At 35.1% G+C, this 15,385-nt stretch overlaps 1 protein-coding gene across 1 annotated transcript in view; it reads left to right on the forward strand.

Annotated features, from left to right (window-relative positions):
• The window catches only part of LOC140148714 (cilia- and flagella-associated protein 54-like), a 75,469-nt gene extending 61,507 nt beyond the window's left edge, over positions 1-13,962 (forward strand). Inside the window, exons 48-60 of the mRNA XM_072170756.1 lie at positions 776-839; positions 1,099-1,285; positions 1,632-1,831; positions 1,986-2,152; positions 2,425-2,613; positions 3,001-3,167; positions 3,554-3,778; positions 4,357-4,513; positions 4,958-5,237; positions 5,566-6,395; positions 10,960-11,088; positions 11,507-11,590; positions 12,554-13,962. Of these exons, the coding sequence (XP_072026857.1) occupies positions 776-839; positions 1,099-1,285; positions 1,632-1,831; positions 1,986-2,152; positions 2,425-2,613; positions 3,001-3,167; positions 3,554-3,778; positions 4,357-4,513; positions 4,958-5,237; positions 5,566-6,395; positions 10,960-11,088; positions 11,507-11,590; positions 12,554-12,691 (2,817 nt within the window). The 3' untranslated portion in view covers positions 12,692-13,962. The remainder of the gene's footprint in view (positions 1-775; positions 840-1,098; positions 1,286-1,631; positions 1,832-1,985; positions 2,153-2,424; positions 2,614-3,000; positions 3,168-3,553; positions 3,779-4,356; positions 4,514-4,957; positions 5,238-5,565; positions 6,396-10,959; positions 11,089-11,506; positions 11,591-12,553) is intronic.
• Positions 13,963-15,385: the final 1,423 nt, after the last annotated feature.

The raw sequence follows: 15,385 nt of genomic DNA on the forward strand, positions 1-15,385 counted from the left end.
TTCGATATGTCTGATGTGCTCTAATGTCCCAAAATAAATACTGTCCAAACGTTCATACCCCAGCCCTTAACTTATATTTTCATTGTCTGTAAAATAGAAGTATTCATATCTAAGGAACCATGGGTCCAATTTTGATGAAAAGTGTGAAAATTGATACCACATAACTCATTTTGATTTATTGCTTCACATTGTATTTAACTTTATCTTTGGCTTGAATCTAAGTTGAATTGGGAGTTTCTGTTCCCATGAAACCATGTTCACAAATTGATAATAGACTTCCACTCCGAGTTTTCAGTTAACTAGGGATGAATCTTATAACACAACCAACATTGATTTCAGTAGGTTAATGGTAGCAACTAAAGGATGTAAAGTTTTGATAGTGATTTCTTAGCAGCTGTAAACTGAGTACGCATATATGAATTAAAAGTGTGCTGAGGCTTTGAATTATGTCTCCATTTCTCTTCACCCCAAGTTTGATAGTGATGTCAGTGTGTTTATGTGGCTGAGTTGCAAGGGTGGTGACAAACCTGTGATTATATTCTCTGTGGGCATATGTTAGCATAATGTGATTTGATACTGCAACAAGCAAATTATGCACCTACGTTACTACCTGGTGAAACAAAAGTATTGGGAATGATAATTTTTGTTTTTATTGTCAATACTGCTGTTATTGATGATGTTTTATTCTTCTTGTTGTTCTTGCTGTTATTTTGCATGTTCTCATGGTCAATATCATCATTATCAAGTTAATGTGAGCTGCTATATTTTGTTTCAGGGGGTTCTCTTACATGCAGCGCAGCAGACACTGAACTTGATGGTAGAAGTTATACATGCTAAAGGTAAAATCTTGCTTTTGTTTTGTACATTATTTTTAGATTGCATTGTTAATTTTAAATAAAGTTTTATAGTTTTCACTACTTTTTTCCCATTCAATATTGGCAAGTCTAAATATGCAGTGTTTCAGAAGTAAGATATCACAGCAAAACAAAATGGACAATAACTGTAAAAATGTTGTATTGTTCTTTGAGCTATGAAAATGTCTGAAGGGATTCAAATATGTCTTTTATTTCATGGTTTGTTATTGTTATTTTGTGATAGCCACTGGGTCTTTAGCAGCAGCTGAGCTTGAGTTAGTGGTACTGGCTAAACTGGAGCTGGCAACCATTGAGAAACAGCGCCATATATCCACAACAAGCGCAGAAGTTGTCATCTCAGCTATGGAGGCACTTCAGCTAAGTGAGATCTTCAATGATGTGGACATATATCAGCCAGTGTCCCCACCAAGGTAAGATCTCTTAATCATTGTTATTAATATTGCATATCTGGTGGAATGTTTGGAGAAATATATGCATAATCTATTTAAAGGTAATTGATTCAGTGATATGTGTAAATAAACTTAGAAAATTAAATTTAATGAAAACAACATGGCAAATGCCAGCATTCCTGTAACTTGACCATAACAACACTCCCACAGCGAGCTTATGGGATGCAGCAGACACATGAAATTATCTGTAAGTCTAAAATGGCATGTTGTGTTCATACAATTGAATTGAATGTAAAAATGTAAATGATATCTGTTCATAAGGTAATGAATGCACTTGTAATGTAATTTTTAATATGATTTTCCACAGGCCTTCATCTATGAAAGGCAGCAAGAAGAAGTCTCGTGGATATCACCCACTGTCCTCACTGGAGTTGGGAAGTTCCAGCCAGTACCAGTATCAAAACTTTCAGAGTCGTTCTCGTTTGGATACACGCCTGTGGCTGGATTGTAGGCTGGCGCTGGTCAAGTGCCTTGTGGAGAGAGTACAAGGCATGGGGGTCATTGGAAGTGAGTTGCTGTTTGTTTACTTCTCTTTTCTGTGCTTGTGTAACTCATAAATCAATTTAAGTTGCCTGCAATTCCACAGTTAGGGTCAGCTAATGTATTGGATAGAAATATATTTTGAGTAACCATGTTGCTATGTTTTGTATTTCTTTGTTAGATGCCTATGCATCAGATGGTTTAGACTGTCGTGAGTTTTGCATGCAGGGTCTTACAGAGGCTGAGGCATGTGGGGATGCTGAGATGCAAGCAGAGTTCTTATTCCAAGGAGCATTATTAGATCTACAAGAGGGGAGAGCGCTAGAAGATATTAAACACACATTCAAGGTGAGGGCTAGGGTCTTCCAGGCACTCGTTTATGATTATTGATGAATCATTGATATTTTCCAAATAAAAAAATGTTCATTTCCCAGGAATGTAAACTTTTCCCTCCAACATATCAACATTTCCCACCATTTTTTATGTATTTCTTTATCCAAAAAAAGCACAATTCCTCTCCAGATTATGAGATTCCTGAATTCCCCATTTTTTTTTTCAGGCCTGATCATGTTGTATGTTGATAACTAATAATTGCATTCATTATTCTGTTTGTCTTACAGGAGGTGGTAAGTCTTCTTAGCAGCCAGCAAACACTATCATCTCCAGCTTGTCTCTTGCTAGCTTTAGCCAAGATTCAACTGACTGATCTCCAAGCTGTTGGAGGATCTGCTGACATTGGGAAGGGACAATCCATAACTGAATACACACTCAAAGCTTATGCAGAAGCACATGATGTTTTACTATCCCAAGTGAGTGTTGCTATATTCATGCTTTTAAAAAGTTGTATGGTCTGAAAGGTGTTTTCAGCTCCTCTGTGACATTTTTTCATTACCAGCAAACAGCCATGGTTATAGATGTGATTGTCTTTTCAAGCTTCTAGTTTAAGAAAGTTTTAATAGGATATGATGTCAAAGATCTGTAAGCCACCCTTTCCTATCAGATTACTGACTTTTTCAGTCAATGAGCATTGACTAGTATAGGCCTACTAAAGGACCTGAGTTGAAATCCATAATGGTTAGCAATTTATTATAGTTTTTCATGTACAGTATATAACACAACATAAATGAGTTTACGTTCTATCACCTTAAACCTTTAACAGAATATTCATAAATCACTGCAATATCTTTTTGTTTCAGATGATGATGCTTGGTCAGGGCATAGATCACCATCTGACCAATGAGTACCTGTCAACACCAACCAACCCATTATGTAATCTGTACGTGCCACATCTATACTATCTGGCTAAAGTGAAGCTACGTATTGGACATGCTCTAGCTCGCCAGGCTGCTGCCACTAGTAAAAAGTAAGGATGAAGAATTGTCTATCTGGTTAATACTGATTTTAATATCAAATATTTGCCATTTGAATCTTAAAATATCAATGATTGATCAGTAATTATAATTTGTTATGACCAGAAATATCCTTACAGAAGATGAGTAGTCCACATAAACACTGTAATGTTTAGCCTGGTGAAAGATATGACAAGGACTTTAAATTGAATCCAAAATGATAGTAGTATTTATGGTAACTCATGGATAGGGACCTTTCAGATGGGCGAATTGGTACCTTTGTATTATCTTCACAATAATAAGTAGATATTTATAAATGATTGAGATTATTCAAGGAATCAATGAATAATATGGAAGAACAACCTTACGAGTAATGAACATATTTTTCATTTCTTGTCAGTAATCATTCTGATGTCTGGATGATTTGTGCTGGTGTCCTTGGCACTGCTTTGGACATCAATCGTGTCTGTGCCAGACAGGATGTTAACAGCTTAGCGGAAACTCTACTTCATCTGGGAAAGGTACAGAGGCAATTAGCACATTGTGGCCAGTACAAGCCAAGAGCTGCTGTACAGACTTTGATGGAGGCTATCAAATGTAGCATGGCAGGAGTGCATGACTTGGGGTAAGTGATATTGTGTAGAATAATGACTATTGTACATTGAAACCAAAAGGATAAAGTATACAAAACAAAATGTGGATATGATGCCTTCTCCCTCTTTGAATTAGCATGAAATTCCCCTGGAAAAGGAACTTACTGCTAATTGTCTCATTATAACCTGCTGATCCTGGCTGGGAAAGTAAATTGTGGAATGTCTAGGGTGTGCACTCCTACGTTGCAAAGTCCCTGAGTTGTTGTTAAATGCTTTATGAAATTATATGGCTCCTTAGCGATAACCTGTAAAGTGTGCTGAGGATTGTGGGTCAATGTCCAAGTGCTGTGCCTGTGTGTAGCACACTATGAACCACTGCTTTTTTTAAACACTTTCTCAACTTCTGTCTATACCTGGTATGTTTGCATCACTCTCCTCATATCTACCTTCTATGCTCTCTTTCTCCTCTAGCTCTCTCTCTCTCCTTCCCTCCTTTCAAATTTTATCTCTTTCTTTGTCCCTCCATCTTTTCCATCCCTCTCCAGTATTGACTCTCCCTCCCTCTCTCATCAACCAATTAATCTTATCCATTTGAATTGTGTTATTATAGTTTGATTCGTCAGGCCTATATGGAGATAGCTTTACTCTATTTGGCTAGTAGCGTTGAGCAAGACAAACATCTTAAACAGGCAACACAAGCAGCAGCTCAGGCAGCAGCAAAACTACAAGAAGAAGCCAAACTCGCTGATGCGAAGAAAAAAGGAAAGGTATGTAGAGGTCAAGGAGTTGATACATTGAGGAGGTGTCTAGGGGAGGTGTCAAGTATGACTCCCAACATGATAACATGAATCGCTGGAACAATTACACTCTAACATCTATCGTTAAACCTGGGGTTATTACATCCCACTCCCATCATTTGTAAGTTTACATGTGGACATGTTTATATGTTTTCAGACCCTTATTGTCACTTATTGATTGACCAATATATTTTATGTACACCACCCCTCTTTGAAAAGCTTATTTGAAACAGAACAAAATAATGAGATCCAGCAACATATTTTCAATAAAACACATACTTCTATAAATAAATGTACAATTTGTTTTCTATTTTTGTTTTCTTTTTGTCACCCCTCTCTGTGACAAAGTTACTATAGTAATTCTTCTAGACCCAGAGTATCTCATTTCATATGTTTAAAATAAATCTTCTGCAGGTAACATCATCTTCCAGGGCTACATCTCGTGCCAGTAGTAAGGCTTCATATAAAAAGCCACCTGGTCCTGATAAAGCTGAGAGGGATTTCAGACAAGCAAGAGACCAGGAGCAATCAGCCGCTTGGACAGCTATCAGAATGGCTACATTGGTTGCTATGTCACAAAGGTTACGTTCCTTGCTTATTGGTGATCCAGCATTGACATCGCTGGCATTTCAGGCTAGTCTTAGAGAAGAACTTCCCATCTTTGCACTGCAAGATTTGCTGAGTTCACAAACTGGTAAGGAAAGAATCTATATTCATGTGTATTGAAGTGTGGGTGCGTGTGAGTTGTAGGGGCATTTTTGAATAAATTGGCATTTTTGAATATAAAGCAAGAATGTTATGCAAGTACCTGTCTTTGTGTTTACATAGTGCATATGTACAAAACAATTAAAGGCCCATGTGAAATTCAGTAACCCCAGCAAAAGTGTAAAAAAAATAGTAAAATTGCTGAAAAGTGAAGGATGTCATTTAAAATATTCATCTCTCTCATTCCTATAATTGGACACAAACAGAACATGGACTATAATGACCTATGATTTCATTCATCTCTTTGCCTTCTCTAGATTTAGCAGACTCCCCTGTAGGTCCTGTAAGCTACACCACTCATTTGGAACCTGTTGAAGAAGTCCAACAAGATGATGCCTTATCTGACACCGGATCAGAGCATATGTCTCCGCAACCTCCAGCTTCTCTAGCTCCTACAAAGACCTCTGGTTTGTCTTGGGTACATCTCCTTGGCTATACTGCGATCCTTCAGCGTATGTGTACTCTAGATTCGGTCAGCGTCGGGAAAGAATCATCTGGAGCAGAATCTCCTGCTGGTTTTGGAAGTGATGATCTTGAGATGGGTGCCAACCATGATGTGGTCAAATCTCCTTTACTGAGTACCGCCACTATGCTGAGATTACACAGCATGCTGGGGTTCTTACATTCTCATTTACCGCTGTTTGCTGAAAAGTGTTTAGCGGCACAACCACCTTCCAATCTGATCTTGACCACCAGCCCGCCACCAACAGATCTTCGCATCCCTGCCAAATCGTATGCAGAAAATGTGTATGTTGCGCAGAATGCCGTGACAGAATGTGCAATCCTTGCATCATCATCAGAAGGTAGCGATAAATCACCAGTGATGGCAGCAGACAAGGAGCTTTGTATGCAGTGGTATCAACCAGCATTTGAAGTTTCACCATCATCTGGACCATTCAAGGAAGTCTTCATGCTATTTGCTGTTGGTGAGCCACAAGCCAAGACATCGCCTACCAAAGGCAAGCTAGCACCCCCTGGTCCAGCACCAATCTTTGGTAAGATGACACTCTCTCTAGGAGACCTGCATGATTTGCATGGAATGTTGGCTGAGTTGAGACAGAAAGCTGACATTTCTCTAAGTGATAAGGTGAGTATATTAAATGAGTTAGACTTCTCCGTAGTCCACTTGCCCATTTGTGCATATACTCTGGTTATTGCATTTAAGCTTAAAACTCTGATTTGTATAATTTGAATTTGTGTACAATTGATAGGTTTTCACATCTGAGATCTTTTCAGTCACCATACGCCCTCTGTTTGTTAGCTTCCCAAGTGGACTACTTACTTTGGATTGCAGTTAACCTGCTTAACACGGTTGTCTATAGATGAGATTGTTGGATTTCTGGCCTACTAAAATTGGCCATGATGTAATGCATCTTTAAATGGATCTGACTTGTGATTGGTCACCCACAATCCCGGTCATAATTGTTCAAACACTTTAACATGGGTACCTCAAATATGCCCCCATTCCCCCTGATCAATGTTGTTGGTTGTTTTTTGGTCATGAACCCCTAGAAACATCCAACATTGATTGGTGGGGCAGGGGGAGGGTTGTAGTAGTAGGAAATGGTTCAGACTTCACGTCAAAGAATGCGACATTTTAATATGTCAAGTATATCAGAAATACGGTCTCAAACATTCCTACTTTGACACAAGTGTTCGAACGACTTATGTCCGGGATTGTATTGGCGAAAAAAAAAAAAAATCATCTAAAATTGGTTTTTGGCTCATATCTTTAAAACGGAAGCAGCTATTACAACCAAATTTGGCACGTTTTATCACCATAATATGTTCTCGGTTTTATAAAATGGGCAGTATTAAATATTGTAAATTAAGGGAACGGTCAATGAAAATGTATACCAGACCATAAAAACCATGCAAATTCACATTCTAAGAAAATCTATGTGTAAATGCTAAGGAGATGTTTTCAAATTCATATCCTTGTAGGTCCTGGTGATCATAAGGATGAATACTAGTAAACATGGTAAATGTATAGTCCACGATTTAGGGATAAATCACAGGAAAATATGAATCATCTTCATGAAACAATATATCAACTTATAGCACAACAAACGGAGTATAGGAGAATCTGCCTAAAATACTAAGAAGACACAATAAACTGTGCATATATATAGTGACATTTTGCATTTTAGTTGAAAAAAAAAGAGTTTGACAACAGTTGCTCTGAAAGTTATTTGAAAGAAAATTTTCCTGAAATATTTATAACAATTAATAAATAGGAAAAAAAAATACTTGGATTGATTCGAACCCGGCCCGTTATCTGCATCAAGAGCGCTCTAACCGATTGAGCTATTGAAGGCCAGTGGTTTTGGTTTTGTTTTGTTCATTGAGAAGTGTCATATTAATCATGTTATTTAAATTGACAATATTGCGCTAAAAAAATTAATTTCTGAAATGATCATATCGGTAATCCATATTGTTGTGAAAATATTGTGTCGATTTGTACACCATAAACACGTAAGTTAACGATATACCACCATATTCATAGAATATTAGAAATCACTATGATCAAATCTTTAACAGTAGCGGATTATCGATGGTATGGATTGATTTGCGTATGGTATACCGTTGGCTTATCGTCATAATGCGCATCCTAAAATGCAAAGTCCATACAGTATATTTAAATTTCACGATTAGACTTAGTTTTGGAAGCGAGACTGAATGAAGGACTTGCTACATATAGTGATTGTGAAGGAATTCTTTATGATCGTTAACTCGCATACTGGATTTGTTGTATGTTTGAATGATAAATAAATAAATAAATAATTACGTATGCCCAGACCTACGTATGATAATTATGTATGTATTTATGATGATGATGATGATGATGATGATGATGATGATGATGATGATGATGATGATGATGTGATTTTTGGTCTGTATGACAACTTACACTAGACGAAGTTTTGGATGAGAAAACGGACATTTTGATGAGAAACGCCCAAAATGGTGAGAATTCAAATTTTCTCATTCTTTTGGATGAGAAAATAATGTTTATTTTGAGCTCAGTGGGGATTAGCAATTCTCACCAGTTTTAAGAAGACAATAATGAATGACACATACAGCAGGAAGTTTCTCATCCAAACGAATGAGAAAATTTAAATTCTCACCATTTTGGCCGTTTCTCATCAAAATGTCCGTTTTCTCATCCAAAACTTCCTCTAGTGTTAAACATTGTCATTGTCGTCCCCTCTCATTTACACATTAAATTGCTTTAACACTGTTAAATAAATAATTAAAAGTAAATGGATATATTTTTACATTTTTTTTCATTTTTAATGATGAGTCGTTAAGTAACTTTGTCTGAATAAGATGTATTAATATTTTTGATTTTGACATTTAAATCAAATTTACATCAAATTTCTTGAAAATGCACGTTGATTGTTTTGTTTTTCACTTTAATATTTGAATTGAGGATTAATTCCCAAAACACATTGCTTGGGGTGTCGCCTCCGTCTGTGAATCTCTGGCTTTCTGTTTATATGGATCGAAATGATTGTACTCTACTGATCACAAACCAAAAACGTGCAGGTTGTGCAGTGTTTGCTATCTACTGAAGATAAACCCTGCTATCTACTGAAGATAAAATCTTGCCTCTGCGGTAATTCACTTCCAGTGGCCCAATCAGTGATCAATTTAGCACAAAGTTTGGCATTTAATATCGAATATTTATTAAATTGTACACAATTGAAATATATTTGCAATGAAAATGATTTCTTTTTAACACTTAAAGGAGTATTTCGTGATCCTAGCATCCTCTTTTTATGACATTTTTCAGTACATATCCACGAAAAAAGCATATTCCCAAAATTTCAGTTGATTCCGATTTTGCGTTTGCGAGTTATGCATGATTATGTGTATTACACTGCTCCATAGACAATACGTTGTAATTTCGTTCTGGTGCACCAGAACGAAATTCAAATTTCACAATATCTTTGCTAAACGAATTAATCTGCAAGAAATATTTTGTACATAAACATTATGTAGCCAGAGGTTTCCAGTGATATAAAAATCTCAACTTTTTTGAGAAAAGTGGGGGATGAGGCTGTGGATCACGAAATGCCCTTTAATATCAAAATGTGGTCTTTTCTCATAAAAAAGTGCCTAATTTACATTAAAAACCTATAATTATTCAATATTTATATTGACCGATCCCTAAAATATAAAGATCCCGCATAGAAAATATTATTGTTTATATAAAGTTCTTACTTTCAGGAATAATATCTGAAAAAATCATTAAATTCTACTAAATCATTTTAAATTGGAAGGCAAAACACTCTTGAAAATAGAACAGTTTTCATATAGATTTACATGGTGTGTGACACATTTTCATTGACCGTTCCCTTAATTTAATCAATATCATGCTGTTCAATTCAAAAAACATGACGCATATCATTGTGATAACGTGTGCCAAATTTGGTTGTAATACCTGCTTTTGTTTTAAAGATATGAGCCAAAAACCAATTTTAGATGTTATATTTTTTGACATCGCAAATACAATCCCGGTCATAATTGTTCGAACACTTTAACATGGGTACCTCAAATATGCCCCCATTCCCCCTGATCAATGTTGTTGGTTGTTTTTTGGTCAGGAACCCCTAGAAACATCCAACATTGATTGGTGGGGCAGGGGGAGGGTTGTAGTAGTAGGAAATGGTTCAGACTTCACGTCAAAGAATGCGACATTTTAATATGTCAAGTATATCAGAAATACGGTCTCAAACATTCCTACTTTGACACAAGTGTTCGAACGATTTATGTCCGGGATTGCAGATCTCGTTATGGTTTAAATCCTCTGGGCACGTGCCATTACCATTAACTGCATTGTACACAACTATCTGTGGAATATCTTTAAATGGATCTGGCTTGTGATAGGTCACCCAGATCTCGTTATGGTTTAAATCCTCTGGGCACGTGCCATTACCATTAACTGCATTGTACACAACTATCTGTGGAATTTGCTGTGCTTTGTGTTGGTGCGAAAGTTAAACTCTCACTAGGTGCATGAGCGCGTCTTGTATTTCCATGGTTTGTGATTGCGGTTAAACTGGATTAATAAACAGTATGATTGGCAGTGTGTGTTAGGGACAAAGTCTCAGATCAAAGTCCTCTTAACAATCTAAAAGAGTACATAGTACTGGTAGATTCTAAAATCAGAATTGTTCAGTATTGATGCGAGCATTATAATTATGCCATTATAATATGTTGCATTCAAAAATATAAGCCTATGTAAACTTTGCTTTTACTGTTACTAATATAATTATATAAACTTTTTTTGTAACCATTTACTAGTATTTTGATGTAATAAATATCAGTATAATTTTTAGTTCAACTGAATGCGTTCATCATGATTAATAACATATTTTTATTTATCAAAAATTGACTATGGCATAGTCTATAAATGAGTTTGTTAGTTCTAGAAATGAAGTACAGCACTATGATATCTTGTTTTTAGAAACAACTGTAACAAATACTGGAGATTGCTATTGTACATTTGGACATTAGCTAAAAAGTTGCCCATTCTGAGTCCGTGTTTAGTAACAATGTCATTTGCAACACCATCAAGGTATCTTCATTGAGTGTCAAGTTTACAATCCTCTTGTAAACCCATCAAAATTACAATTACTTTCCAGGTTGAGAAGCCTAAGCCACCAAGTGCACCAAACAAGGAGGCAGGTACCAAAGTGAGCGGCAAGAAATCCAGGAGAACAGCAAGGATTGCTCAGCTGTCTGCTAAAGTCAAGAAAGATGAGGACTTAGAGGTAAAGAAAAGGAAAATATTTGAATCTGAATCATGATCAAATTTGTTATTTTTTACACCACTACCTTGACTTTTGAAAAAAAAAAAAAACTGCTGGGAACTGACTGACCCCTTGAGTCATCTTACATTTTGTCATGAAAAATAAATGAAATCAATTGTTTGTAGACATAACATGTGTAGTATTCACCAGCAAGTTGCTTGTATATTGCATATTGTTATCATCATGTACATTTCGAGAAAGTAAATAAACCAAGTTTTACATTGTAGAGGTTAGCGGTCCACGATCAGCATCCACTGGTTTTCACTAATGTTTGGTCATGTACATTATTTTAGACTGTACTACTAGAATACAAAGCCAGGAACAAGAAAGCATGCTATTACAAACACATACAATGTATACTGTTTGTTGATTATTGCAGATGTTATTACGTCAATGTGTTCAATCTGCCCAGGAATTACTGACAGGAGAAGAAGATGGAGAAGAGGCTCAAGCAACTATCCAGGTATACAGGGTGTACAAAATTAATTGTGTTATACAAAACAAATTATTGACACTTAAAGTAGTCTTTCGTGATCCTAGCAGCCTCTTTTTATGACATTTTTCAGTAGATATCCACGAAAAAAGCTTTTTCCCAAAATTTCAGTTGATTCCGATTTTGCGTTTGCGAGTTATGCATGATTATGCGTATTACACTGCTCCATAGACAATGTGTGGTAATTTCGTTCTGGTATACCAGAACGAAATTCAAATTTCACAATATTTTTGCAAAACGACTTAATTTGCAAGAAATATTTGGTACAGTGTTATAGAAATCTCAACTTTTTTGAGAAAAGTGGGGGATGAGGCTGTGGATCACGAAATGCCCTTTTAATATTGGATATTGATTAGCTTAGTTAAACTATATTGTTTTCAGATATATTCGGTGAACACAGAATAAATCGGAGATGTCTGGTTTTATTATAAAAACATAAATTTTACTGTAATTAAAGCACTTCAGGCTTAGTTTTTCACATGGTCTTTTAGAACACCGTTGGACATTATATCATGCAAAAAGTAGATATTCAAGAAAAATTGAGGGCTTCGCTGTGGATCAAATCACACATGGCTTTAAGTAGGGCCCACATTTGTAAAGCACCTAAAGTGCCATTTTGCATTGGTTTCTATGTTCTATTCTTTACATGTATCAACTTAATCTGTTTGCAGTGAAACAATACTTTACTTCAGCCATAAAGTGATACTTTATATATAAGAATGACATAAATAGATATACCTCAATTTCATTTAAAGTGTAACATGCATGGGTGTGCTTGTATGTGAGAGTACCATCCAAAGATTAAGTTTGCAGTATATTCAAATTTGACACCAAACAGATTAACCAAACCTGATGATTGCTAGTTTTCCCATAATCTAAATTGCAATAACAATAGATATGTGACACATATGTTTTTACCAAACTATTTTACAGATACCATTTGAAGTGGAGTTAGCCAACATTCACAGCTTTGAGCAGCTATTTGATCCTAGTTTTGGAGACTGGTTGAAAGGCACTGTCAAGATATATGATTGGCTGCTACCAATACTACACCCAGAAGAGAAGAAATGATTTAACTGTTTATCCTGAATTCAATGAATATATGACACAATATGGTCCATGGGGGCTAAAGGTGGCAAATTTGAAATTGAGATTACAAAAAAAAGCAATAAAATATATAAATACACATCACAAAACTTTAGAACCAAGTATGGTAGACCTTGTGTGTTTTCAGTGTGTGGTATTCTAATGTTTGAGTAAATGTTGTAACTGTTTTCAAAAATGTCTCCTTTGACCCCCTTGGAGCAGATTGCGTCACATATAGTAATAGTATTTCATCACCAAACGCATATGATTTTAAAAAATGAATTGCTGAGTCAAATATGACTTTCCTAATCATCAACTGCTTTTGTTTGAATTATACATAACTAAAAATATGTGTTCATATGACTTAAGTTGTTCAGTAAATACCAAAGTAGCTACTAACAGGGTATGGGAGAAAGGAATAAATTTCTTTCTGCTTGTAAATAAGAACGTTTTTGTTCATTGAATGAATGAATGTCAACAATTCTTTTTAAAATAATTAATGCAATGTCACTCCGTCCAGATGCTGTTTCAATCTCAAATAATCATAATAGCATGTGTTTTTAAAACCCCTTTCCAACTTGTAAATGATTAAAATATATTTATAGTACATATATACATTTTGGCCTTGTTTATATTTGTCTTCAAATTGTAGAATATAGTTGACACTTATCCTTCATCTGTAACTTTCCCTTATACAAAAATCAAACTGTGGATTAATCCTATCTAGTTACATGACCAGATACAAAAGTCACATTTTGTATATACAAATATACTCCGGGTGTCACATTTCAGCATTTTGTATATACAAATGTATCACAGGTGTCACAACATTGGTCTGAGGTATTAAACTCCATTTTCGTTATTGGTAAGCAAAACGTAAACACTAAAATGATGGCCTTCCACCATTATAGTGCCATTTTAACACTAGTTGAATTCTTCGGATTGGGTGAAGTAACTATACAGATTTCCACAGAATTTATTTTACTTCAGCCACCTTGGCAGTCCAACTTCAAGATTTCAGTGTTATCCAGTATTTTGTAGAGAATTGTTTTGGGTATTTGTTGCAATATTTCTTGTATTTACTTCCACTTTATGTGTGGTTTTCATGAGTTTATGAATTTTACATGTCATCAGTTTTGAAGCATATATTTATTTCATAGTATATTTATATACATTTCAATGTAAAATGTCTACATTATAATAATTTACCAAATTTGAATTCCGTCCATGCATCAGCTTTAAAATATTTTAATGGATTTTCAATTTCTATGAATAATTATAATACTTTTGATGTGAAGATTTCTTGAATAAAAATCTTGATCGCTTTAATTTGTGTCTGTGTGAGTTAAAGTATAAGTTGTAATCATTTTGGTATATAATAGTAAAATTGGAATAAAATTGACGATCTGAACCAATATCCTAGATTAGGGGTGTTACAAGAGCCAATTAATCAAAGTCTAAATGCTGACAGTTATTTGGAAACAAAAGAGCTTGACAGCATCTTTCATCGTTGCATTAATTAACTTTGCCATGCCACTCTCATTGGTGTTCCCTTTCCTAAGTCCTCGCCCCATATGATTTGTTTGTCCATCTGAGTGACCATATATTTCTTCTTTTTTACGTGTTAAGGGATCTAAAATGAGCGTTTATTGCGTTTCGACAGTATTTTTTGTAGGACATGAGAGCACCTCAGACCTATCGAATTGCATTATGAATCTGAAGCATGTCTTTCTGATATCAAATAATTTTCATTTTTTAAAATCACAATATAATACAAATTTTATGACAAATTATAAAAATTTGATATTTTTCAAATTTTGATATATAACAGTCCTCGAAGTAAATTATATAAATCTAATGATATATTCTTAAAGTGTATGTAGCAGGGAGGAAAAGCCGACGGTCAATTGAAAATTTTGACCTTTCATATTGAAAATATTTATTTATCACCAAAAGACCTATTTTTGTTGGTGTTTTGGGAAAAAAATCCATATCTTCAATCTGAAAGGTCAAAATTTTCAATTGATCGTCGGCTTTTCATCCCACCTACATACACTTTAAGTATAAATCATCAGATTTATAAAGTTTACTTCAAGTACTGTTAAATATCAAAATATCAATTTTAATGATTTGCCATAAAATGTGTATTAAATTATAATTTCAAAAATCAAAATTATTTGATATCAGAATGACATTCTTCGTATTCAGAATGCAATTCGATATGTCTGATGTGCTCTGATATCCCAAAATAAATACTGTCCAAACGTTCATACCCCAGCCCTTAAGCATTTCTTTGAAGTTGTACAAAACTTTAAAAAGAGCACTCCGAGTACATTCGTCCTACACATTATGTACCCTTGCTGTGTGAATGTAGAGGTGTGAACTTACTTTTAAATCCTTACTGTCTCTTGGACAGGTGACACGTTTAGAATTTTGTTTAAATGTTGGGATACTAAACTAAAATACCAAATTCTTTTGAAGCATTTCATTGCATAGTAGTACATAGTGCGCACAATTTCAAGCGTATGCAAGGGATTCGGTTTTTACTGGTGCACATGAACCAGGTGTTAATATTTGATTGAAGGAATTATGACCAATTTGAATTGGATGCAAAGTGCTTATTGCAGATAATTGGTTTTATTCCATTGCCTATAAGAATGGCTTTCCATTCCTCCAGTA

This window comes from Amphiura filiformis, chromosome 3, assembly GCF_039555335.1.
Source record: "Amphiura filiformis chromosome 3, Afil_fr2py, whole genome shotgun sequence".
In the NCBI taxonomy this organism is placed as follows: Eukaryota; Metazoa; Echinodermata; class Ophiuroidea; order Amphilepidida; family Amphiuridae; genus Amphiura; species Amphiura filiformis.